At 39.9% G+C, this 25,207-nt stretch overlaps 1 protein-coding gene across 1 annotated transcript in view; it reads right to left on the bottom strand.

The window, feature by feature from the left end:
- Nucleotides 1-810: 810 nt before the first annotated feature.
- Nucleotides 811-25,207, bottom strand: part of KIF15 (kinesin family member 15) — a 53,078-nt gene continuing 28,681 nt past the window's right edge. The window contains exons 21-35 of the mRNA XM_077811129.1: nucleotides 23,415-23,565; nucleotides 22,212-22,297; nucleotides 21,371-21,446; nucleotides 20,988-21,074; nucleotides 19,424-19,528; nucleotides 18,093-18,215; nucleotides 14,280-14,426; nucleotides 13,036-13,140; nucleotides 12,573-12,737; nucleotides 11,873-11,982; nucleotides 7,160-7,232; nucleotides 5,377-5,414; nucleotides 2,796-2,961; nucleotides 1,886-2,017; nucleotides 811-1,524 (exon numbers count right to left, since the gene is read on the bottom strand). Of these exons, the coding sequence (XP_077667255.1) occupies nucleotides 1,450-1,524; nucleotides 1,886-2,017; nucleotides 2,796-2,961; nucleotides 5,377-5,414; nucleotides 7,160-7,232; nucleotides 11,873-11,982; nucleotides 12,573-12,737; nucleotides 13,036-13,140; nucleotides 14,280-14,426; nucleotides 18,093-18,215; nucleotides 19,424-19,528; nucleotides 20,988-21,074; nucleotides 21,371-21,446; nucleotides 22,212-22,297; nucleotides 23,415-23,565 (1,639 nt within the window). The 3' untranslated portion in view covers nucleotides 811-1,449. The remainder of the gene's footprint in view (nucleotides 1,525-1,885; nucleotides 2,018-2,795; nucleotides 2,962-5,376; nucleotides 5,415-7,159; nucleotides 7,233-11,872; nucleotides 11,983-12,572; nucleotides 12,738-13,035; nucleotides 13,141-14,279; nucleotides 14,427-18,092; nucleotides 18,216-19,423; nucleotides 19,529-20,987; nucleotides 21,075-21,370; nucleotides 21,447-22,211; nucleotides 22,298-23,414; nucleotides 23,566-25,207) is intronic.

Below are 25,207 nucleotides of genomic sequence, written 5' to 3'. Positions count from 1 at the left end.
CTCTGGAAAGAAGTGAATTTCCTGATTTAGTGTAAATAGGGCAAGTTAACACCCTCAGTTTTCTGGAGGCCCATCTTAAAGATTTGATTTTCCTTTTCTCTCCTCATCCTGAAAAACTTCAAATAGAAACTACTCTGGAATATTAGGTTACTTTTCATACAGAATATTAATATCTGAATTTAAAATATTTAATTCATAGCTAAACTGACAAAATATCACTGTCATTTTAGCCCCTAGTTAATTACAGTAGAACCTCACTAAACTTCATACCCTATAGTTCACACAAAAATGGTCTCTTCCCTTCTTCTCAGCAATAGTGAAGTGCTGTAATAAGGAATTGCATTATTAACACTTAATTACTTATACAAAACAATACAAAATATTTACTGACACTATCAAATAGATAAAACTCAACTAACACATTTGTCCAATTAATATTGTAATGCATTATCAATACTTTCCCCCCCTATTTTGAATATTCCAGTCATTTGCAATCCATCTCCAAGTCTTTAGGGCAACTAATGAGGTTCTAATATATTCTTACAAGATGTTGCATACATTTAAAACTCTTGACAGGGGATGGACTTCTGTTTGATAGATTTTTCAGTTATACAGTGCTCAAACAAGTTAGCCAGTGAGGTTATTCTCAACAATACTCGTGCAGAATGGTTTCTTATCACTACAGTAGTCCCTGTTTGAAGCTTATTCAGTGAAAAAAAAGTTTGTTTTGAGAGCACTTGAATTCCAGAAAGAGTGGAACAAGGGAAAGCAAGCAATTATGCCACAAGATTCCAAATATTCATAGTACTATTTACAAATCAATTTATTATTAAATTGACATTCTTGCTTTATTGAAAAAAATCCTTAATAAAAAACATGTATTTTTGAGCAATAAAGAAATATGAATCATTTCACAACTTGACAAGTGAATTTCATCATTCTAGTATCAACATTTAGACATCCATAAAAACAACAGGCAGAAGTTTAGATACTGGTTGAATTTGTACAAAATACCTTTCTACAAACTGAGGTAATATGAAAAACTCCTAGCATTAAAAAAAAAAAAAAGGAAAAGAAAAAGCATTGACCTGAATTAAAGTACAAAAGGAAACAAGAAATAGAGAATGTTCCAATGAAAACTAGTCACTTTTCCTGTACAAGTACAAAGTTGCAAGGAAAGTCCTGCAGCACCTATGGATAAAGCTGTAGAACAACTTCAAAAAGTGGGGGTTAGAAAATCTGCCAGATAAGCTGAAGCAGACTGTTTCACTAAAAACCACCACCTGGCACATTACACAGACTGAAATAACTTATTATCCTGAGTACATCCGATGAAGGGCTCAAGTTAATAGTGATGAAGGAGAAGCTTTACTTTTAGAACTCTCTCTTTAAAGTCTATCAACATTTTTAAATGAACAATTTTGCAAGTTTATTTGTTGTTGTGGCTGATCAAGATTCTTGACATGGTTCAGCTTTTTTAATTTCCTTCAAAAAGACATTTTCAACACGCAGTTTTTCAACCTCCTGTAAAGAGAGAGAAATATGGTACTCAGAATTAGAAGAAAGCCTGTCTCAAGAGATTATACTTATTCTAAGTTGTAAAAAGAAAAGTCACCTAAATGTGATGACATTAACAACCAATTTCTGCAAGCTGTACAGCTTCTTTAGTGTCTTATAACTACAGGAGTAATTAAGAAAATGGAACAATACTGACATTGATGATGAAACTGACTAGCTATGAATCAAACATTGTTGTATGGAATTGTGGGATGCCAGGTATACTTAAATAGAGAAATGAGAATTCTAGTCTCCTGATCAAACTTTTGCTTTCTGTTCTACCACAGATCATTTATTTAATCTGTATTCTAATCTCTGGGACACATACCTCAGTAAGTTTGGCATAATCTTTCTTCAGTTTCACAAGGTACTGAATCTTCTGGTTTAGGTTTTGGTGACCTACTAACTTCCCGTTCTCCACAGCGAGAAACTCTACTTGCTTCCTTAGCAAGTCCATCTCCTGTAATTAAATAACAAATTAAATACAACTCTGTCTTTTTTTGACGTGTTCAGATTTTAAGAAAGCGGTTTCTTTTGAAATTGGCAATACTGCTACAGTAGAACCTCAGAGTTCAGTGTTCGTAAGTACACCTCAGGAATGGAGGTTGTTCATAACTCTGAACAAAACATGGTTCTTTCAAAAGTTTACAACTGAACATTGACTTAATACAGCTTTGACACTTTACTATGCAGAAGAAAAATGCTGCTTTCCCCCCCTTTTTTTAGTAGTTTATGTTTAACACAGTACTGTACAGTATTTACTTTTTCATTGCCTGCTGCTGTCTGATTGCGTACATACGGTTCCAAATGAGAAATGTGGTTGACTGGTCAGTTCGTAATGCTGGTGTTCATAACTCTGAGGTTCTACTGTATTTAAGTTTGTTGTAGCATATAACATACCTGTGGGTCCATCTACCACTTGACACCTACTTGTTCCTCACTCTCATTGGCTACTAGACTAGATTTCTCTCGTGGAAAAGTACAGTTGGCTGATCTGCATTTCAGATCACATCTCTGCATAGAACTCCCCTTGGCATTTGATTACTACACTACGAAATACAGTTGAAATAAAAATAATCTATAAAATAAAAAGCTACATTTTGGGAGGCAGTCCTTGATTCCTTTACTGTTTTCTGGTTAATTCACAATATTGACTACTTATCATGGGTTTGTCTCTCAATCTGTGAGGTTCTAATGGATACAATTAGTGAAAGGAAGTCACACATGTTGTTTATTACCTTTTCAATTTTGTCTCTCTCTTCACAGGTTTCTTCCAGTTTTGATCTCATTTCTTCTTTTTCCTGGAATGTTTTTGACTCCAAAGCTCTTGTTCGTTCTATTTCCATGGTCATTTCAAGATAGGCACTCTCTGTACTCTTAAGGGCATTTTTGGTCTCTGCTAATCTGCAGATATAAAAGTATTACAAAACACTTCAAATTAACCATGTTAATGCATTCACATCACTCCTCTATATCCCATCGCATTCTGTTATTAAAAGGTCCTTTTGGCATACGTGCCCTGGTATCTGTTAATAGGCACTGTTTAACATTGGTACATAACCACCATCTTCAATTGCCCAATCTTTTAAGGGTATGTCTACATTGCAATAAAAAAGCTGTGGCTGGGCTGTTCCAGCTGACTTGGGCTTGCACTAAGAGTCTGTTTAATTGTGGCGGAGCTATTCAGACTTGGGCTGGAGAGCACACTCTAGGACCCTGCAAGGTGGGAGGGCCACAGAGCTCGGACTGCAGCCTGAGCCTGAACATCTACACAGCAATTAAACAGCCCCTTAGCCTGAGCCCTGGAAGCCTGAGTCAGCATCACGAGCCAGCTGTGATGTCTATTTGCAGCGTAGACATACCCTAGCTAGTGCCCTTCACTTGGGATTCAATGCTGCATTGGGATTCAGTGAGTCTGTTACTGGTGGAATAAGCATGAATAAGGCCCTTAAGAAACGTCAATACCTTTAATAGGAAAGTGACTACATCAGAAGCTGATAAACTGATATTGCACCAGATGATCAAATTTAAGGATAGTCTGGAATGTTTTCAATGCAGTAAATAATCCAGAATTTTAGGTGCTGAGGCCTGCTTTGACACTAGGTGATGTGTCATACATATAGAAAACCTCTTCCACTTGAAGGAGTAAGTCTTCCTTGTGGACTGTTTCACTCTAGGATCTCCTGAACATGTGAAAAGCAGTCGTTTTCCAAGGTACTCAGCCAATCAGCTGTACAGTCACCACATCTGGATGGAATATTTGTCCCTTGTTCCCTTCCCTGATTGGAAGCTGTGCTGACATGCAGGAAGTCCATCAGCCAGAACTGCCTCCGCATGTACAGAGCTATGAGTATGGGTTTGGCTCGATCTCGTCTGGCTTTGGCAATCACCCTGGCGATTAGTGGGATTGGCGAGGCACATAGTAGCCCATGGTTCTTTGGGCAGGGAAGGAATCTGGAGCGTTTCCCAGGCCTGTCCTGTCAGATTTCCTGGTTGCTCCTCTGATTCTGGTGAGGAGGCCCTTGCTATAGTTATGCTGAGGGGGACCAAGATATTCTCCTCATGAAAATATGTAATAGGCTATGACTGCAGAACTGGTGGGATGGCGGATCCCACTATGACCAGAAGGGTCACAGTGGCAGATTGTGGGTGGCCTATCCATTACCAGTCTTATAGGGGCCCACAGGACTAAGTGTTCTTAGGGCATATCCTAGGGCATTGTTACAGTCTCTCTGGTGGAGTCAGGAAACGAGAGGCCTGGAAAGAGGGAGAACTCCTCCTCTGGGAACAACAGTGCCATCTGACACAGTTGCAGTGAAGATGGTGGTGGATAAAAGGAGAGAGTGGATCCTCAAAAGCAAACCTAGGTAGGAATGGATCATCAGCCCGTGCCGGATCAGTGCCAGAAGGGGGCTCAGTGTCAAGGGGAGGCAGAAGTCTCTCCACTTTCTTAGCCTCAAACCTAGGGGATCTTCATGGATTGCTCCAAGAGATGCTATTTGAGCTTCACATCCCTGGATTTCCATGTGTGGGAGGAGATGCAGCAGCAGATGGAGCATATTTTACGGAGGTGAGCTTCCCTGGGGAAGAAAACACACCTGCTATACCCATATACATGGGCATCGGGCCACTGCACAGAGGGCTTAGAGTCCACCATTTTAAATAGCTGTACAACTTTGCCCTGGTGCATGGGGAGGGATGGGATATGTGTGTTTCCCTTGTCATCTCTTCCATTTTTGTTTTGTTTTTTGGAACATTCAACTAAAAGGAAGAACTTAAAAAATACTTTTCAAAAGTTTGGAGCTTAGACAAAGCCTGAGCAGATTGGACACAGTTGGGATTTCACCTTGCTGCCACAGGTGGGTAAGGGAACTGAGGGAGTGTCGAGGCCACTCTGCCCTTTATACCCCTGCATGGGAACCACAAGGAAACAGGATACATGCCATGGTCCCAACCGACATGGCTATGCAAGAGATTCTGAACTCACATGCATGATGTGCATGCATGCCTTACAGTGGAATCCACAAGGACACATACTCAGAGAACCTCATGCAGTTTCAGCATATTTCAGAGCACTTTACCTAGAAAGTAGCTTTTTGTATCAAATGTAGAAACTACTACTACCACCTACTGATGAAAAATGCTAAGAACTGAATGTTTATTTTAAAAGGTAAACAGGATTTCTGGTTTTAAGTTTTCTTGTTCAGATCTTCAATGTTAGTTGGAAAATAATGTCTTAAGATATAAGTAAATTATTTTTAGTATTTAAAACAGCTTTTGTGATCCAGTTTTCAGGGTTATGAAAAATATTTAACTTACTCTGATCTAATTTTCAGTATTTCTTCCATCGCTTTATCCTGAAAAGGTTTAAAATAGGAAGTGTTACACCAGTAAAATTTAGAAGTTATAACAGCATATATATACACAATTGATTATTTAACAGCAAGCTTCTTAGTCTTTTCTGACACTGAAATAATCCTGTAACACTACTGTGGCTAATATTACCAACATTCATCGCTGACTACTAAGAGGTATGGTGTCCTTGTTATGTAAACATAATCCCTCCACTGGATGACCCACAACCAGCCAGTGCAGCTGTAAGACTGGGCTGCACTGTCTGGGAAGTGCATAGCCAGGGCTCATTCAGCAGATGCCATGAGCAGTCTCCACTGTAACTTAAATATTGCTTTCTTTGGGCAGAAACCTCAGGAGAGGAAAGTGGTACAAGCTGCAACTCCGGTCTTGTCTCCACTACGGTGCAAGTCAACCTAAATTATGCTACTCCAGCTACATCTCTTGTTCTGTTTTATATCGATGCAAAATTTATAATTCTAGTGAATTCTAAAGGATACTGGGCCTGATTCAAATCTATCATTGCTTTTACACTGGTTTAACATGATTGAATTCAACAACAGTAATGATTAGGGTCTTATCAAATTCACGGCCGTGAAAAACACATCAAGAACCATGAAATCTGGTCTCCCCCGCCCGTGAAATCTGGTCTTTTGTGTGCTTTTACCCTAACTGTACAGATTTCACAGGGGGAGACCAGCGATTCTCAAACTGGGGGTTCTGACCCAAAAGAGAGTTGCAGGGGGGTCATGTTATTGCCACCCTTACTTCTGCGCTGCCTTCAGAGCTGGGTGGCCAGAGAGCGACGGCTGTTGGCCAGGAGCCCAGCTATGAAGGCAGCACCCTGCCAGCATCAGCATAGAAGTAAGGGTGGCAATACCATACCATGCCACCCTTACTTCTGTGTTGCTGCTGGTGGTGGCTCTGCCTTCAGAGCTGGGCTCCCAGCCAGCAGCCACTGCTCTCCAGTCGCTCAGCTCTGAATGCAGCGCCGCCACCAGCAGCAGTGCAGAAGTAAGGCTAGCAGTACCACAACCCTCCCGCCCCACAGTAACCTTGCAACCCCCACTTATCACAGCTCCTTTTTGGTTCAGGATCCCTACAATTACAACACCGTGAAATTTCAGATTTAAATAGCTGCAATAATGAAATTAACGATTTTTAAAATCCTATCACCATGAAACTGACCAAAATGGACTGTGAATTTGGTAGGGCCCTAGTAATGATGATTTACAGCAGAGTAAGAGAGGTGAATGAGACCCAGTGAGCTTGATTCATCTTCACTGGGACACGGAGACCATGTCTACACTTACTGGGGATCGACACTGCCACGATCTATGCACAATGCTCTCCCATCGACTTACTTTACTCCTCTAATTCCGGTGGAATACCTAAGTTGACTGGAGAACGCTCTGTGGTTGATTTAGCCGGTCTTCACTAGACCCGCTAATCGGCCACCGCTAAATCGATCGCAGCAGCCAATATCCGGTAAGTGTACACATGGAGTCTATGTCCCGGTGAAGATGACTCAGGCTCACTGGGTCTCATTCTGCTGTAAATTATCATTACTGTTGTTGAATTCAATCAAGTTAAACCAGTGTAAAAGCAAGGATAGATTAGAATCAGGCCGAGTATCCTTTAGAATTCATGAGAATTATAAATTTTGCATTGATAGGAAACAAAACAAAACATGACCAGCAACATTTACAACCAGCAAAACAACTGAATATAATATAAAAAGATATAATACCTTTGCTAGTCTCTCTTCAGCAATTTCCTTCTCTCTCTCTTTTAGGTGTTGAATGTCAGAGTGCTTGTGACCACTGTAGAAGTTCAAGAATGAGAATCCATCTTTCTTATGTGCAAAGGGAACCATTTATAACACAAGAATTGTACTAGTAATACTTGTAATATTCTTAACGCTTGCTCAGAGTGATTACCATGTATCACAAAATATAGTTCTGGAAGCAGTTTAAACTTTTATAGTTACCAAAAATACACTCTCTCCAAAAGAAAGATTTTTGCTACATGCAGAGAAATAAAACATTTAAAAAAAGTTTAATTTGGTGTTGGTTTAAGAACAGAAGTGTCGAATACAGAGCTTAATAATAAACCTCAGGGTTTCAAGTAAGCAATTTTAGCTGACAATTTTGATACGCCATATGGATTGCAGAAAACAACTCCCTCCTAAGAGAACTCAATGGTTTTGCTCAGTTAAGAGGAAATTATTTTTATTCAGAATATTTAGAGACTTGTTTGAGTTTAACAGGTGATAACAAAAACATTCAAGAAACAGTTGGAAGAAAAGCTAAACTATCACAAAGCAAAGAAGTGGGTTTATTTTCCTTTCATGAGTCACTTGTGATTATATTAGAAAAACTATGTGAGAAGACATACATATACTATAGGCAGAGCTGGTAGCAAGGCCTATTATTCAGACTGCAGAAGATGTGTACAGGAAGAGAAAGGATTGTCTCACTGGGGAGGCAATTGAATCCTGCCCTGGAAATCTAAATTTCATCCCTGCCACAGACTCCCTGTGTGATGCTAGTCAAGTTACTGACCTCTTGTGAAAAGTTTCTTCTATATTCCTTATTTTCTGGGTGTCTGATTCCAGACCCTGTGATCTGATTTGCAGAAGTGCTGAGTGCTAGCAGCTGCAGTTAAAGTCAATGGGAGCCAAGGTCTGAATATATTAAATGCTACATACTTTGAAAAATCACATCCAAGTGTCTCATGTTGGGCACCCAAAATTAGTTGGTATTTGACCTCTCTCTTTGAGCCTCAGCTCCCTATCTGTAAAATGGGGATGATAATACCCTCTCAACACACAAAGGGATGTTGTGAAAATAAATTAATGTTTATGAAGCAACCAGATACTATATAGTGATGAGCACCACAGAATAGCCCATGAGGAAATTAATAAATCTATCTTCAGAGCCAGGTTTGAATAGTGTGCAGTAAATCAGGCATGGGACCCCACATTGCAAAATGGGGAAACAAAATATTGAACTGCTCATTAAGTGTGCACCGAATGAGGCTGGGGTCCTGTGAAAAAAAACAGTATACGATAATAGAAAAATGGTGTCCTAATACATCGGCACAAAGGAACTGAATTAAGGTTGCACAGGCATCCTTAATTCTGGGATTTCCTAACTTAAGTTCTTGACTTTGCAACCTTAATAACGTTCTAGTTTTTTATGTGAAAATATATCTAAAATATTCAGACACTTCTAGAACTACTTGTCACTGTTTTAGTATTTTTGCCATGAACATTTGTCAATTATAGAATTTAAATTAGAAAAACTTTGTAATATTATAATTTTCAATGCTTTCTAATGGAAAGGCGGATTCAGGTCCTATCTTATATCCAGTTGTAAGGTGCCACACCTTTGTGTCTGACTTGTCCTTTTATTACATTAAGATTTTTGCTTTGGTGATTTATAATTAGTAGTAACAAAACCTCATATTACACTGATTTATGCTTCAAAATAACTTCATATTTAACACTTTGTAAACCCTCTAGGGAGTTCATCAAACAGAAAAACACCAGAACAAATGAAGATTTGGGGGAAAAAGAAAAAAATCCAAAACCAAGAACTTAGCCTGCAGATTCAGACAAAGATCATACTTTTTATAACCTAAGGGTATGCACCAGTTTGAAGTCTTTTCATCAGTCATCTTTCCATTTTGCACAAAGCATAGAAACAGTTATGTTTCTTACTCTCAAAGATGAGGTGTGGAATCCTGACTCCATTTAAGACAATGGCAAAACTCCAACTGATTTCACTGGCACAGCATTTCAGTTTGTCTATTTTTCTTAATATGGATAGTATTAGGCAAAAGTTAAGATTTAGCTAGCAGCTAAAACAGAAACCGCAGATTAAGCAGGAATGCTTTAGTAGCCTAAGGACACTGACAACTGTAAACACTTAATAAACTTATATGGTTAAATGTTTGCTTAGTAAGTTAGCTTTTAGAACAGAACAAACCCTCCCTTTACAGCCCACCGAATATCTGTAAGCACTTATCCCTACCCCCTCACCCCGCTTCTTCCCCCCGCAAGATAGCCATAAATACTTGATGTAATTAGGATGACCTTTATATGTATGTACTGTTTTTATTTTTATTTAGAGTTATTTTTTGACTTGTAACAATGTTTGTTTTTGTATATACAAATAAATGCAAATAAAGTAATAAAAGAAAGGTATAAAATTGGTTATTGTAGCACTACAGTTTTGAAACCATTTATCAGTCTTCCCGGTACCATGAATAAACCCCCTTAAGTATGGTCTGTGCCTGCCTAATTCTTGGGAAAAAGAATCTTTTTTCCTAACAGTTTTGTCGCAGCGAGCAGGGTGTGATCAGGAATCCTCAGAGAGTTTCTCACAACCAGGGATAGAGGTGAGTACCCTTTTACTTACCACCTCTAGTGCACACCTTGGTTGGGACTCCCCGAGACACCCCTTCGCACCCCTTTTTTAATACGGACCACATCTAGGACGCACAAACAAGAGGACTGAACGGAAATGTGTTTGTGGCCAAGTTTTTGGGGTGCAGGGATTGCTGGAAGTGAAGGCTGCATTGCCAGGTTTTGGAGTGCAGGGATCACTGTAGGGGAAGGCTGCATCGCCAGGTACTGAGCACCAGAATGTGTGCTGCAGTAGACTGAATACAAGTGTGTGCTCAGTAGGTCTCCCCTGAAGCGCCGCTTAGGTGGGTTTCAGGAAGCTGGAATACAATGTCCTATGAGTTGCCCCAGAATGCGTCAACAATTCCCTCTACAGGAGGGGGACTCGCTGGCATGCCCCAGAGTGCACCAATGATACCCTCTACGGGAGGGAGACTTACTGACTGGCTCTGGGGCACATCAATGATGCCCTCTACAGGTGGGAGACTCATTAAATTTTATTTAAAAAAAAAAAAAAACCACCATAAGAAAATTAAAAAAACAATGGCAAAAATGAATGAAATGAGGGTATAAGTACAATGGACAGTGTGTTGTGGTGGTCAAACATAAGGAAGATTAGAGAAGGGGATTGTAATAAACGTAATATATGTAATATAACCTGTGCCTGCACTGAGTTTAAAAAAAGCCGCCCAAGAAGCCTTGGGGAATAAAGCCGGTAATTGGGGACTGATCGTGGGCTGCATACAAGGCAAGGATGAGCCTGCTTCTCAGTATTATAATAAAATAAAAATAAAACAATAGCTCCTCAATAATATAACAACTTATACCTAAACAATACACCGTTTCAACTGCCCAAAAAGCTACTTCTCAAAATAGTCCTAGCTGCTGCGCCTACCACCGTTCATAACCATGTCACCACAGGTCGCATTGAAATCCAGCTCTCCAATCAAACCATCACCCAACTAAAAAATCCTGTTCATAATGCATCCTACAGCCCGGTCTCCTGGTCCAAACAACAGCTGTTGCTGCTTCTATATTTGTTACACTAACCTCTCTGGTCATGTATGAGTACTTTAAACACATGCTTAAAAATCTTACTATGTTTCCTACCTTTACCCCTTTCCCCCAATTCCCCTCTCCCTCCTGCCTCCCAAGCAACCCTAAAACAAATCATGTATATCAAAGCATTTAAAGTATTAACTTTATCTCTCCTAAAAATTCAATATATCAACAGGAGGGAACTGTCAGGCAAAAGTTAAGATTTAGCTAACAGCTAAGACAGAAACCGCAGATCAAGCAGGAATGCTTCAGTAGCCCAAGGACACTGACAACTGTAAACACTTAATAAACTTATATGGTCAAAAGTCCGCCCAGTAACTCAGCTCTTAGAACAGAACAAACCCTCCCTTCACAGCTCACCGAATATCTGTAAGCACTCATCCCCACCCTACCCCTGCACTCCGCCTCTTTCCCCCACAAGGTAGCCATAGATACTAGATGTAATCAGGATGACCTCTATACGTACATACTGTTCCTATTTTTATCTTTGTTCAGAGTTTTCTCTTGACTCATAACAATGTCTGTCTCTGTATATACAAATAAATGCAAATAAAGTAATAAAAGAAAGGTATATAATTGGTCATTGTAGCATTACACTTTTGAAGCTGTTTATCAGTCTTCCCAGTACTGTAAATAAACCCCCTTCAGTATTATCTATGCCTGCCTAATTCCTAAAAAAAAAAACCCAAAAACTTTTTGCCTAACCATAATGTTTATATTCTATTACTTTTCCCAGTTAAAAGCTGCACAAATAGATAGTTAGGAGTTAACAACTTATTTCTTTTATAACTTAATTTTTGTACTGTAATCATTTGTAATTTCAAAGGCAATACTATTTACTGGCCATTAAAGCATTTCTATAAAAATAGGTTTAATTGAGTCATCTTAGTTTAACTAGTTCTGATACAGTATGTGTAATATCATACCTGCAGTAAAGACAAAGAATTACAATTTAGTTAACATTATCACTTAAGGGTTAGGACAGCTTTTTACCAGTTTTTCCTTTCTCTCTGATACTCTTCAAGCTGGCTCTGTAGGTTCCTATTATTCTCAGTTAACGTCTGCATTTCCAGGCGCAGGTTTTCCAGTTCACATAACTGTCCCTAAACCAAGCAAGAAAAACATGTTATTTGAACACTACACCACAGTTCTTATTTTCATTTCCAAGTAAATAAAGTACAGAAGGAACAAATATTCTGAAACTGTTCAATGAAAGACATAAGAAATTCTTTGTCAAGATCCTATCATGAGCATAATTTGGGGAGCAGGGGTTGCCCCCTCACCCCAAATGGCAAGCCTCAGGCAGGCATGGAATTTACCCCTCCCACTCTACTCTACACCCAGCCTCGTTGGCCTGACTGGAGCTGCCCCCCCAATAGAGAAGTCAAACTGCATCTATGGATCCCATACCCAAAAGCGTGAACAAAACTTGCTTTGCAGAAAGCCACTATTGCTGGTATAGCAGCAACAGAGATTGCAACAAAGTGATACAAAAGACCATCTTTTTTCAATCAGTTTTTTCAGTCAGTTCAATCAGCTTATTTAGAATGCTACCAGCCCAGGAAAGGAGAAGATCAAGAGAAGGCTTCCTGCATGGCAGTGCAGAGTGCCAAACACCAACCCACTAGGATAATCTATACATTTCATATTAACTTTAACCTTAAAAATACCTTTTCTCTTTATTTCACATTACCTTTAGCCTTAGGATTTCATCATTTTTAGCGGTTCTTTCTTTATTTAATTCAGATACAAGATGCTCCAGAGTAATTGCAGAAGCTCTCCGATCTGCTATTTCCTGCTCCTGAGTTTCCAGGAATTTTGCCAGATTTACACCAAAATTAGGGGGAGTTTTTGGACTCTGATAGGTAAAAACAGTCATACTGAGAAGGGGGAGTCTTCCCTATACTGCATAAGTATACATTAAAAGATTTTACTTGTTAATGCTGTGTAACTAGGAGACAAACTTCAATAATGCTGTTTACCTTACAAAAGAGAAATAGGATTTCACAGACTATACAACTCTTTTCAATATACTGTCACTATTTCTGTACCCAGTCTAAAGATGTCCCACCCCGCCCCTCCCACATACATATATGTATTGCTTTGCTTCTTCAGTGAAGTAAACTACAGTATATCATTAAAATGAAATACTATACCCGTGGCAGTGCTATTGCAGCAGAGTCCACAAAACAGTCTAATTGTTGCATTTTTAGTTCATAGTCACTCTTCCTCTTTTCCAGTTCTTCTGTTTTTTTGTCCAGCTGTTATAAAACCCAATCAATTAAAATTCAAAGTTGGCACTTAAAGTTCACAGAATGTTGAAAGCATTAAAGCAAAAATTAGTACTTTGTGAGTATGCAAGTTTACTCTATATATTCTGAGTACTTAAATATTTTAGAATTCACACACTGTTTTATCGTATCAACTGTTCTTCCACATTTACCGTACCTATGGTCTTGTTCCCTTGTTGTCAAGCAAACCCTATTTAAAAACATTTAAACAAGGTACTATGTTAGCAGCTAATCTGCTTCTTTTTGGCTAGCATTCAGCCTCACTCTACTTAAGGTATGTACATGACACAATGAAAATCAAGCTGTGGCGCGTAGTTACATGTGTCAGTGAAAGGCTCTGGCAGGGGAAGGCAGCGGGGAAACGCTCTGGCAGTGGGGAGCTTCAAGAGCCTTTCCCTACTGCCTCCTCCTGCCAGAGCCTCTCTCTGTTGCCAGAGTCTTTCCCCGAGGTGGGGAAAGGCTCCAGCAGGACATTGCAGTGTAGATGGGGAAAGCACTGATAGGGCGTATAGAAAGCCGTACAAAGTACATAGAGAGTGCTCATGTGTCTCTTTACTCACCTAAGCAGTGCCTCACTATCTACATTACTACTTATACCAGTGTTAGGGGAGTGTGCAGTGTATGTATTCTGCACACTGCTGTAAGGAGCATGCAGCGTAGATGTACCCTAAGATAGATGGATATTTGTATTCCAAAAGATATTAGGGGTGACTTCAAATCAGCCCTCTTACTTTGTATCATTTAGATAGCTCATCAGTTACCCCCATGATACTATCCACAAACAAACTACCACATATGAGTAGGAGGAAAAAGAAAACCCCGTTTTGTATTGCTCAGACCTCAGGTTGCTTTGCCTTTATTTCCACTCACGTAAAATCAAAACCTTCAGAATTAACACTTGTGCTAGCTTGGGACCCCCCATTAGCAAGGTTGTAAAGCGTATCCAGGCCTTCGTTCAAAATGCTTTAAATTACCACTGTCCAACGCAGTGAGAAATAGATTAACAAAAAGCAACCAGTTAGGGAAAAGTGTGTAGGTGGCAATGTATGATGTAAGTTTCTCAAAAAAATGAATAACGGACTCTTTAGGAGGAACTTCCTACATTTTACCTGTTCCTTAAGTTCCTGAATTAAAGATTCTTTCTTTACTAAGTCTTCTTGTGCACACTGAAGTAATATTTCATGTTTTTTAGAAGCCTCTGTTAACTTGCTTAGCTGCTCAGTGGTATGGTTCAGGTCTTCATACAGGAGTTCGCTCTGTTTTATTTAAATGGACAAACAAAAGTAAGAGCAGTGAAATAAATAGAAATAAAATACCTGCTTTGGAGTAGTAAAGTGGTGTACAGTAATGGTTTATTAATTACAAGAGTCTGCTTCCCTCTACCTTTTTTTTTTGTTTAAATTGTTTAAAAGTTGGTTCTCAAACTTCTGTACTGGTGACCCCTTTCACAAAGCAAGCCTCTGAGTGTGACCCCCCCCATATAAATTAAAAACACTTTTTTATACATTTAACACAATTATAAATGCTGGAGGCAAAGCGGGGCTTGAGGTGGAGGCTGACAGCTTGCAACCCCCCATGTAATACCCTTGTGACTCCCTGAGGGATCCCAACCCGAAGTTTGAGAAACACTGGTTAAAATAAAGTCAGAACTTACGTAAATATTCATCCCTAAAGATAACTTCTTATTTTGGCTATTCTTGATACACAGCATCTTAGCCCCAGAGCAAAATTTTGTAACAAAGTTTTCAAAGGTACATTAGGACATTTTAAAGTTACAGTTTAAAATATTAGTCAATGTTTTCCATTATAAGTAGAGCTGCAGGTTTGTCATGGTGCAGCAAAAGTAATTGATTCCATGTTTTCTCAGTTTGGCCATGACTACTCTGTCTGTGTGTGACTTACTACAGGAAGGTTCTAAATGGGTGGGTTGACAGCCCAATGCAGAGGGGAGGGGTTTGGAAAATGAGCCCTCCCCACATTTGTCCGCAGGGCTGGGCAGCCCCCTGGCTATAGGCATTGTTCCCTGGCTGATTGGGTCACAGCACCACTCAGGTTTAGCTTGCCCAGGACACGATACCCAAAGCAGAGAGCTAGGCTCAGACAGCTGCTGCTGATGCCTCCATGTGAGTGCGGGGCAGGTTTCCTCTCAACCCCCAGGCCTAGTGGTTTCAGCTCGTGTTCCCCTGCCCAGTCTCAGGATCCTGTCTCCCTCTTCACTGACCCTAACAAGTGTTCCCCACCTGGGCTCATCACTGGGGTGAGAGAGAGGGAAAGAAGAGGTCCTGGCTGGTCCTGGATTCTTCCGGGGGAGGGGAGGGAGAAGAGGTCCCAGCTGGGGAAGGAAGGCGCAGCCCTGAGAGCACAGCAAGAGGTACCATGCCACCCTGCAGATCCCGGTGCCTTTGTTCCCTGTGGAAGACCTGGAATCTTGACTGCAGCCCCTCTTCCCAATGCTGCGGGGCTCAAAGAAAGTCCCAGGGCCTCCCCTCCCAGACTGCTGCATTTGGACTTGGGCAGGGGCATCCTCAGTTGGGCAGAGATGTGAGCCCCCCACCCCATTATCTCCTGTGCAGGCAGCAGGTTCCTGGCTGTGCGGCTGCCTCACTGCTTTCTAGGGCACGTCCAGTAAGGCAGGAAGTGGTGGCTGCTGGGTCTCCACTCAGAGCCAGCCAAGGGAGAAGGGGGATCTCCCGTCTTGTTGTCCACCTGGGTGTGAGGACGACAACAAAACTGGCCTCAGAGGTAGTGCTGAACTTCATTTGTTACACCATTTATTTTTTTAAATAAAAAAAATCAGGGAGCAGTCAAGGTAAATTTAGTAACCTGTGGCTTTTACTAAATTTACCATGACTACACCATGATTTTTGATAAAAAATGCTGTGACAAATCTGCAGCCCTAATTATAACTATCTTGGGGTGTAATTTAAGCTAAAACAATCATGTTTTCCAGTTGTACTTACATAACCCAAATATTGCAGTTTCAGAAGTATGTTCGAGAGTTCAGTGTTTTTTCCTGTTGCCTTACAATTACATTTCGTACTACCCTATAGATACCCGAGTTGGAGCCTGATAATGTACCCAGACCGACTGCAGTTTAGTAAGCAATTCAGTTCTGGCTTTCACCTCACAAAGACATGGTAATATAGACCCCAAATTAGTTAAGTCTAAAGTGAAGTCTGCAATCTTATACTATTCCCTAGGTCCCTTGCATAATGGAAATCTATTTGCAGAGGAACGGAGGTTTGAGAGGTGAACAGTTTGTTCTGGTAGATGCAGGAATGGTGCTAAGTTGCAGAATAGAAGTACTATGTATACTCCTGGGGGAATTCTGCACTACTCTATGTGCTCAGAATTCATGTCCCCTGCAGATTTCTTTGCTTCCCTGCAGAAAAATGACTTTCTGACAGGGAAGCAAAGGGAACCTGCAAGAGCAGTCATGCACCACTCCCTAGCTAGGCAGGTACATCATTTCAAGAACCCAGAGCAGCCGGTGGAGAGGTAAATCACTGCAGGGCTGGGGACACCCCAGCCAGTGGCTCCTACCCTGAGCCAGGATCAGTTGTTAGTCCAAGCTGAGCTGGATGCAGGAGAGGACAGAACTTCCTCTTCTCCTGCAAGGAGTGGCTGGGACTGTGTCAGACCCATCCCCAGAAACCTCCCAGCAGCTGCAGGAAGATCAGCATCCTCTTCTACTTCCTGCCCCCACCCCACCAAGCCCCACGCCCCCAGTGCCCCCTGCTGAGACCCTCACACCCAGACCTCTCCACTGAGCCCCAACCACCTTCACCTGGAAGCTCCTGCAGAGTTCCATTGCCACTGCACCTGCAACCCCCTCAATGAGCCTCTGTGCATCCAGATTCTCCCCACACCTAGACCCCCCCACTGAGCTGCCTGCACCCAGACTGTCCCACAAAAAATCCTCTCACTACACACCTGGATCCCCCCCACACTGAGCCCCTCCACACTTGGATCCTGCCTGGTTGAGCATGCCTTCCCCACATCTGGTGCGCCTGGCACAGAGGGGCAGAGCCTCGGGGTGACTCTGGGGCAGGGCCAGGCCACGTGCTGTGTCAGGGTCAGGTACAGCTTCACCATTGAGTCCATGTCCCATGGGTGAGTGGTGGGGAGGCTGCAGGGTGATCTCCCATCTTTGTACAGCCAGTGGCCTATGCTTCCCAATTCCATGTTGGAGCCTCTGCATTTATTTATTGACAAATAAAAGTTGCAGAATTTTGCAATGTTGTGCGCAGCATTTTTTATTTTTTGGCACAGAATTCCCTCAGGAGTATATGCAGTCCTAACTGATTATTTTATGAAGACTTTGGCAAACCTGAGCACCTTCCCTTTTTAGTTACAGGACATGTTCCACAGAATAATGGGGATGGCAGTGAGAGACTGGATAAAGAATATAAAAATAAAACAATTAAAATGAAAAATATGCAGCCTTAATCAGACTAACTGTGTATCTTAAATTTTACTCCAGCAGGTGGAGCTTTTGGTTAAAGTTATGGGTAATGGAGAAGCTCCTCAATACAGCAGCACTGGGAAAAAACGAGACTGTTAAACGCAACATTCATTTATCATTTTGAGTCAATTATACTTTAAGAACCCAAAACAATTCCCTTTAAATGCAGTTTAATGACTCTTACTAGCTCTAAGAAGAGCTGGATCAGGCCTTTGCTATAGGTTAAAAACAAAAAAAAAAAAGTGTACTTTGTTAAATATTTAAGAAAATACTGAAACAATTTAATGGTGATTTCCAGGTGTTCCACTAAAACTTTTGTACTTTTCTTTCCAACCAATTATAATTGGATCCAAGTGAGGTTAAATTCCATGTAAATATTTTAAACAAAAAATCAAATACGTCCAACTCATCTGTAGCAGAAACAATCACAATATGGTACTGATGTTAGCACTCTTACATTAACTTTATCAGCTGCCTGTTTTCTCTCCAAGGCTTCTCTCAGCTCCTCAACCTGCATTTCCTGATCCTCTATGATGGCTTTGTTTTCGTCTTTTGCAGCCAGAGCAGAATTATACTTCCACTAAGAAAACAGCAAAGTTAAGTTTTAGGACTATGATAATGCAAGCAAGATATCAAAGAAAATTGCTAAAAGTAACTCAGCTGTTGCATCTTGGAGCCTTGAGATGACAGAACTATAAAATCATGTTTAGAGAATTGTCTGACATAACGATACTAAAGGTCCAGTGAATAGAAGTGCTATTGCTTGCTGAATCCCGCAAACTAAGGTTTTGCGTCAGAACTAAAACTGAGATTATAAATTTTCAATGCCATCTGACTATTTTAAGATCATATCTATTCGTGAGAGTTATGCCTTGTCCCTTTCCTAGTTCTGTTAATATCCTGTGTGACCATGGGTCAGTCAAAGGCTCTACCTCTAGCATTTGTAAAATAGGTATGATGCGAACCTAACTCATAAAGGGTGCTGTGAGTAAATGTGTTTGGAAAGTACTTTGAGATCTTCCATTAAGGTTGCCATGAAACAGAGAACGATTTCCTATAGGGTAAGTGTGTATGTTGGGTGTACCTGATGTAATATACACACTGAAAAAATATAGATCATATTCTGAAGTTGTATGTTCCTTTCTGTGCGGGGTTCTTCTGGGTTCACAGTACATGTAAAATACTGCATGTGTTACTGTATCAGTTTGCAATAAAACAAAGTAAAAAAGACTGCAAGACCTCTGTTAAAAAAAGGCACACTGTAAAGCAGAAGACAAAAGTCTCACAACTTCAGTGAGAAAGCACAATTTAGTAAGTAAGGGCCCACCTCCTGTAAGTACTTATGCAAGCAAGCAACTTTATTATAAGAATCTTATTGCATCACATGTGCTTGCAAGACTGGAACCTAGGAGTTACGTCTCATAACTATAGTTTCTTTCCTACAAATGAATTCAGTGACTTCAGCTTCATTTACTGATCTCTCAAACCACCAACTTCTCAACAAAATTAAACATGAATATCAGCTGATTGAAGCTCACAGGAACTGAGTAGGTCCAGTGAGAGAAATGTCTGTCTACTTACTATGTGGAAAAAGTTCAGTTTCCAAGACCACCCTAGGCATAACCTGCTCAGAAAAATACAACAAATGTTGAAAGAAACTACCCTACAGCAAATTACACTGTTCCACATTTCTGATAAAATATGTAATTGAAAGTGTTCAGCCTGGCATTTCATTCCATTTTCGTGATACCCAACATTGCCCCATATCTTTTCAAAAATGGAACATACATTTATGTCTTCCAGCTCTCTTGTCAGTCCATCAATAGATTCTGTCTTGTGACTAACAGATGTCCTCAACTCCTGGATCTGGCTCATCAAGTCAGATACAACTTCCTGCAAAAGAAGAAAAATGTTGAACCCCAATTTCAGTGTCACTATTTAAATAATTTCTGCTTAGCACATATTTCACTTTGAACCAATAAAATATTTTGAATGTTTTTTTAATTACCATATATACTCGTTCATTAGCCCATTCGTTTATAAGCCGACCCCCCAAGATGGATAGGTAAAAATAGTAAAAACCGTATGACCCTTTCATGAGTCGACCCTATATTTCAGGGGTTGGCAGACTTTGGCTCCTGGCCTGTCAGGGTAAGCCACTGGCAGGTTGGGACGTTTTGTTTACCTGGAGCGTGCAAAGGCACGGAGCCTCTCAGCTCCCAGTGGCCGCGGTTTGCCGTTTCCATCCAATGGGAGCTGCGGGAAGTGACACCACTTCCTGCAGCTCCAATTGGCTGGGAACGACGAACCGTGGCCACAGGAAACCGAGGGGTTCCATGCCTGCAGACACTTCAGGTAAACAAAAAGACAATGTATTAGATATTCAATTATTTCGTAGAGTTTAAAATCATCAAATTTTGGTGTAGACCAGTTTATAAGCTGACCCCCGCTCTTTGATGCGTCATTTTTTTTACCAAAAATATTCAGCTTATGAACGAGTATATACAGTACTTTGATTAGAGTGTGAAGGAACAGTGCGATTTTTGATGTTTAAAAGCACCTCTCTTTACCCTAAGGTTTCATACAAAGAGTTAAATAGCTTATTTTCTTTTCCAAGATTAAAAGGAAAAAGACTGTTTTGTAGTACAAACTGTTTAGTCCCACTCTGATCCTCTTCTGATAGAAGGTTATGAATGTTGCTGTAAGAAACAGGCGGAAACTTAATGGAGTGAGTCATCTTCAAGAAACCATTACTGGACTCTGGATTTAGTGTGGCATTTCCCTCCAACCCCACCCAATCTCCAAGTTTTTCTTTTGCTATGAAAACAGAGCAAGTCAGGAATTGACTGACCATCCATGACAATGAGTTCCCATATAATTTCTTAAATGTATGTTATACTCAGTGATAAAAGTTATTCACCAAAGGAGCTTTCAGAAAACTGGTGAAGCTATCCTAAATGAAACATGGATTGATTTTACTGACAATTACAGTGAGATTCTTACTGTGTCATTCCTATGGTTTTTATTAGCCAATTCCTCATCAGACGAGCCTGACTGGAAACTCCCTGTCAACCAGCAGGTGATACGTTCATGACCTTGTGTTAGCTGTTTTGTCCAGCAGACAGCACAACTCCCTTTTGTCTTCTCTCTCCAGCTGTCCCCTTATATCTCCACCCTGTTTTCTCTGGCACTGTGCCAGCCTTCTTTCCCCAGTGGTCTTGGAGACCCTGTGCCAGATGTATGAGAGCTTTTTTCACCCATTATCACAGTCAGGAAGGGCTTAGCTTCCAGCTCTGCTGCAAAGAAGTCAATTTCTTTCAGAACTTGTGAACCAACAATAAAAAGTAGCTACCTTGTCAGCAGTGTTAGTCTTCTCCAGAGAAGCAATAACTTCTTCGGCAGCAGCCAGATTCCGTTCTAATTTCTGCAACTTTGCTTCCTGGAAGAAACTTTATTTTAGTTATAGAAATAGCCCTCAATTACCTCTTGTGTACAGTTAGTATAAATGTAACACTAGGAATAATACAAGAGAGATAGCTGTACTGTTTAATATGCTAGAGGGGCTAAAAGGTATCATAGTAGTTAAAAAGCAACTGTGATTCCTGAGACTTGAAAGCACTGAATTTGTTTTACTATTAATCTTTAAACAGTTAGTTTAATAAAAGTTCTTTTGCCATTGATACACAGGAAATCCACGAAAACTCAATTTTCAATTGTCAAAATGTGCTTTTATACCTGCTGCTCACATCGTGTCACCATTTCAGAGGACTGTTTTTCCAGCTGTATATTTTCAAGTACTTTCAAGAGTTCTCTAGAAGAGAAGGAATATAGTTCTTGTAAGAGACTTAATCAAAACATAAGAAAAGACAGCTTCAACAAGGAACAAACTACGTAGGTTGGCCCTGGGTCCCATTTAGTTTTAAAGGTTTTTTCACTACCAGTTGATTAATGCTATTCAAAAAACTAATGGTTCAGCTTGCAGCCATACATTGCAGCTGATGCTAGACCTTCCACATACAAAAGAACATTTTTATAATGAAACTGTTCATTAAAAATAATTTAAAAAGAAGTAGTGCTGTCTTTAGTGGAGTAAAGACACTGACTAAAAATCCATCAAGTAATAATCTCTATACTGCCTGGGACAAAAATCTCTAACAGGCTTTTCTGAATGGATGTTTTCAAGTGAACTGAAGGTGTTATTATTGCCTCATCAGTTTCTTATTGTTTTCTCTTTTTAGAAAGGGAACATCCACATTTACTGGAATAGACATCTTAGATACTAAAACATTTTTCTCTTTATATCAAGAGATAGATAATGGCAATTACAAAATACATGAAAAGATACACCATGCATAGTGATTTCAGAGGTTTAAAGAACTCACCAATTTGGGCCAAATTCAGTCCTGGTAGTTAACTCAGAGGTGAATATTTTCCAAAAAAATGCATTTAGAACATTTGCACTTTTATTTTTGGAAAAAGAAATGTATTTCAATAGCAAGAGCTACAAAAAAATGAAACTTAGCATAGGATGAAACCATTGACTTCAACTGGAAATCAAACCCACAACAATACTCACTTTGAATTATTTTCTTTGTCTTCTTGTAATTGCAATGTTAGTTTTTGATTACGTCCTTTTTCTGTTTCCAAAAGTTCCAAAAGATTCTAAAACACAACATAATTTTTATAACATTCTGTTTGAAGTATACAGATTAAAATAATATTTTAATTCTTTTCTGTTAAGAGGCCTTTGGATATTTGGTACCAACATATTAATATAATATTTCTAAAAAAATAATTTAAAACCAAAAGATTAAAAAGGAGGAAGAAAAATAAAACAACTCAAAATGCTACACAAAGCATAGACAAAACAGAAACAAAGAGTTCTTGAACCTTGCCCTGAATAATTCTAAAGGTAAACTCTAGTGCATACTGACAAGTCAGCAATTCTAGTGACACCCATCTCAGTTGTCGTTATGAGAGAGAGCAGTCCTACGGTTAGATAGGATCCTAAATTATTTAAGACTTAGGGGGCACAAATTGACAGAATTTTCTCTGAATTAGGTTTTAATTTTTTTCAGTTGTAATACTATACAGTGTTAATTTTAAAAAGGAACATATAGTTTCCATTTCATTTCTTTAAATGCCAAAAGAGAATCTTGAAACAAGTTTGCTGATCAGGTAGCCAGCATACAATGCAGAAAGAAGGCAAAAGCATTTACAAAAGCCCTTGAGCAGCTTTGGTGCTGTGTTCTGCAATCACTGAAGTCTGTGAAAGGTTTTCAAGAAAAGCAGCAACTAGATGACAGGACAGTGATCTAACACCAAGAAATAATAAATCAGTATGACAAGACCATTATTGCCAGTGTATAAAAGCACCAACTTTCAAATATTTCAGAGATGCCTCTTTTAAGTCAGAATTGAAATCTGAACCCTCCAGGGTACTCCTCCCAAGGTACTCCTCCCAATATTCATCTCAAAAGTAATGCCCAGTTTCTTTACCAATTAGCCCATCTTAATTAAACCCCATCAGATGATAATGATTTCTTTGGTAGACAACAGAATTTTAGCATAATGTGACTGGATGTCTCTTATAACCAATGGTTTCAAGAGTCAGCTGGAAAATTAAACTTCTGGAAGTAACACCTTCCAGATAGGACCACTATCAAAACAGTGAATTTTTTTGGCCTAAGATTGGTAATGTCATTTTAATGAGATGAGTTACATAATTTGATTAAATGAGAGGTGCGATTATACTGTGTAACAGCTTTGGCTTTCTTACATGAAGCTCAGTTTTCAGTGCTTCAGTTTCTTGTTTGTTGTCTTCAAGCTGTTGCTTCAGCTGATCAGTTTCAAACTTCATTACTTCCTGTAAATTGTCATAGTCATCCTGCAGACTTGTTTTTCCTTCAAGAATCTTTTCATGTTCTAGCCTTCATTAAAAGTTTTTTGACATTATTAGAAAACAAGAATTTGTACTGGACAATAAAAATACCTCAATTATATTTTAAAAGCTATAAATAATCCAGAGTGCAGTCTTGTTTTATAAAAAATGGATGTCATGTCAGGACTTACAGGCTTTGGTTATCTCCTTTTTATCACGATATTAAATATTATAAAATATTAAGTGACACCTCAAGTGTTTTAAGGGGCATTGGTGGAGATGGTGGGAGAGGCACTGTGCTGTTTTGGACGTACAGCCACTGCTGTTTTCCTCTAAAAAGAGCCAAGATTTACATCCTTCAATATTTTAAGTGATACTTCAGTCACCATCAGTCATTGTTTGTCTGCTGATGGTAGTGTGATTAACATCAGACTGGCCCTGTGTATTCACACATTTATTCAGTTACATTTTCTCTTACTCATGTATAGTTTGTCTCACAAGAGCTTTCTGTATATTGTATAGCTGGATTTGTTTTCTTTTAAACTGTTGTCTTGAGGAATATTTAGGTCACTTAATACTTAAGGTTAAAAGTAAAAATTTAGAGGGGCTATGCACCTGCTGACACAGGTTATGAAACATAAAACGAATACAGAGCTGGTAGATTGGTATTTACTAGAGCACCTCTAAAAGGGTCAGTCTCTTAATATTTAATTTGGGGCAGCAGTGAAACCATGTCAGTAGTTTTAATGCATGGTTCTCGATCTTCAATATATTACTTAGAAGATGTCACATGCCACACAAGATGTAATCCCAATAGGATGCAATAATACAGTCAAGACCACTTGTCATCTTGCTTAATGGAAAAGATTTCCCATGTATTGAAATTGTGTTACTTTAGTGCAAATGTGCCTGTTTAATATCACTTGCTATTGAATGATAAATAAAACTTTACCAGTTTCCTGCTCCTAATAGCACTTAATGTCAATTATAGCATGAAGTACAGAAAGATTTTCAATCCTGAATTGCCAACCTTTGAACAAACTGATTTTAAATGTTTTCATTTTAGTTATATGGATTTTTCAATGCACACAACAATGTGAAGCAGTGACATCATGGGCAGACTAGAGTGAGGCTTTTAATTTTAGCATTAAAGAATTGAAAAAAAGATAGGCTTCCTCAGCAAATTCACTCTACTTAAGGGAGGTCCGAACACTTACTGGAAAAATCACATTTACAGTAGAACCTCAAAGATACGAACACCAGAGTTATGGACTGACCCAGTTTCACATGGTGTCCTGTTGACTGAAGTAACCAATCAGGCAGCAACAGAGACACCCCCCCCCAAAAAAAAACTGTACTGTGCCTGTATTGCAGGGGTGGGCAAACTATGGCACGGGGGCCACATTTGGCCCTTCAGATGTTTTAATCTGGCCCTTGAGCTCCCATTGGGGAACGGGATCCAGGACTTGTCCCGTTCCATGCGGCTCCCAGAAGCAGCAGCTTATCCCCACTCCGCACGCTCCCGCACCCCAAGTGCTACCCCCGCAGTGTCTGTGGCCAATGGGAGCTGCAGGGGCGGTGCCCGTGGACGGGGCAGTATGCAGAGCCACCTGCCCATACCTCCGCTTAGGAGCTGGGACGGGGAGGGGAAGAGAACATACTGCTGCTTCCGGGAGCTGCTTGAGGTAAGC

Source organism: Eretmochelys imbricata, chromosome 2 (genome assembly GCF_965152235.1).
Source record: "Eretmochelys imbricata isolate rEreImb1 chromosome 2, rEreImb1.hap1, whole genome shotgun sequence".
Taxonomy (NCBI): Eukaryota; Metazoa; Chordata; order Testudines; family Cheloniidae; genus Eretmochelys; species Eretmochelys imbricata.
This window is presented reverse-complemented; position numbering and strand designations above follow the sequence as displayed.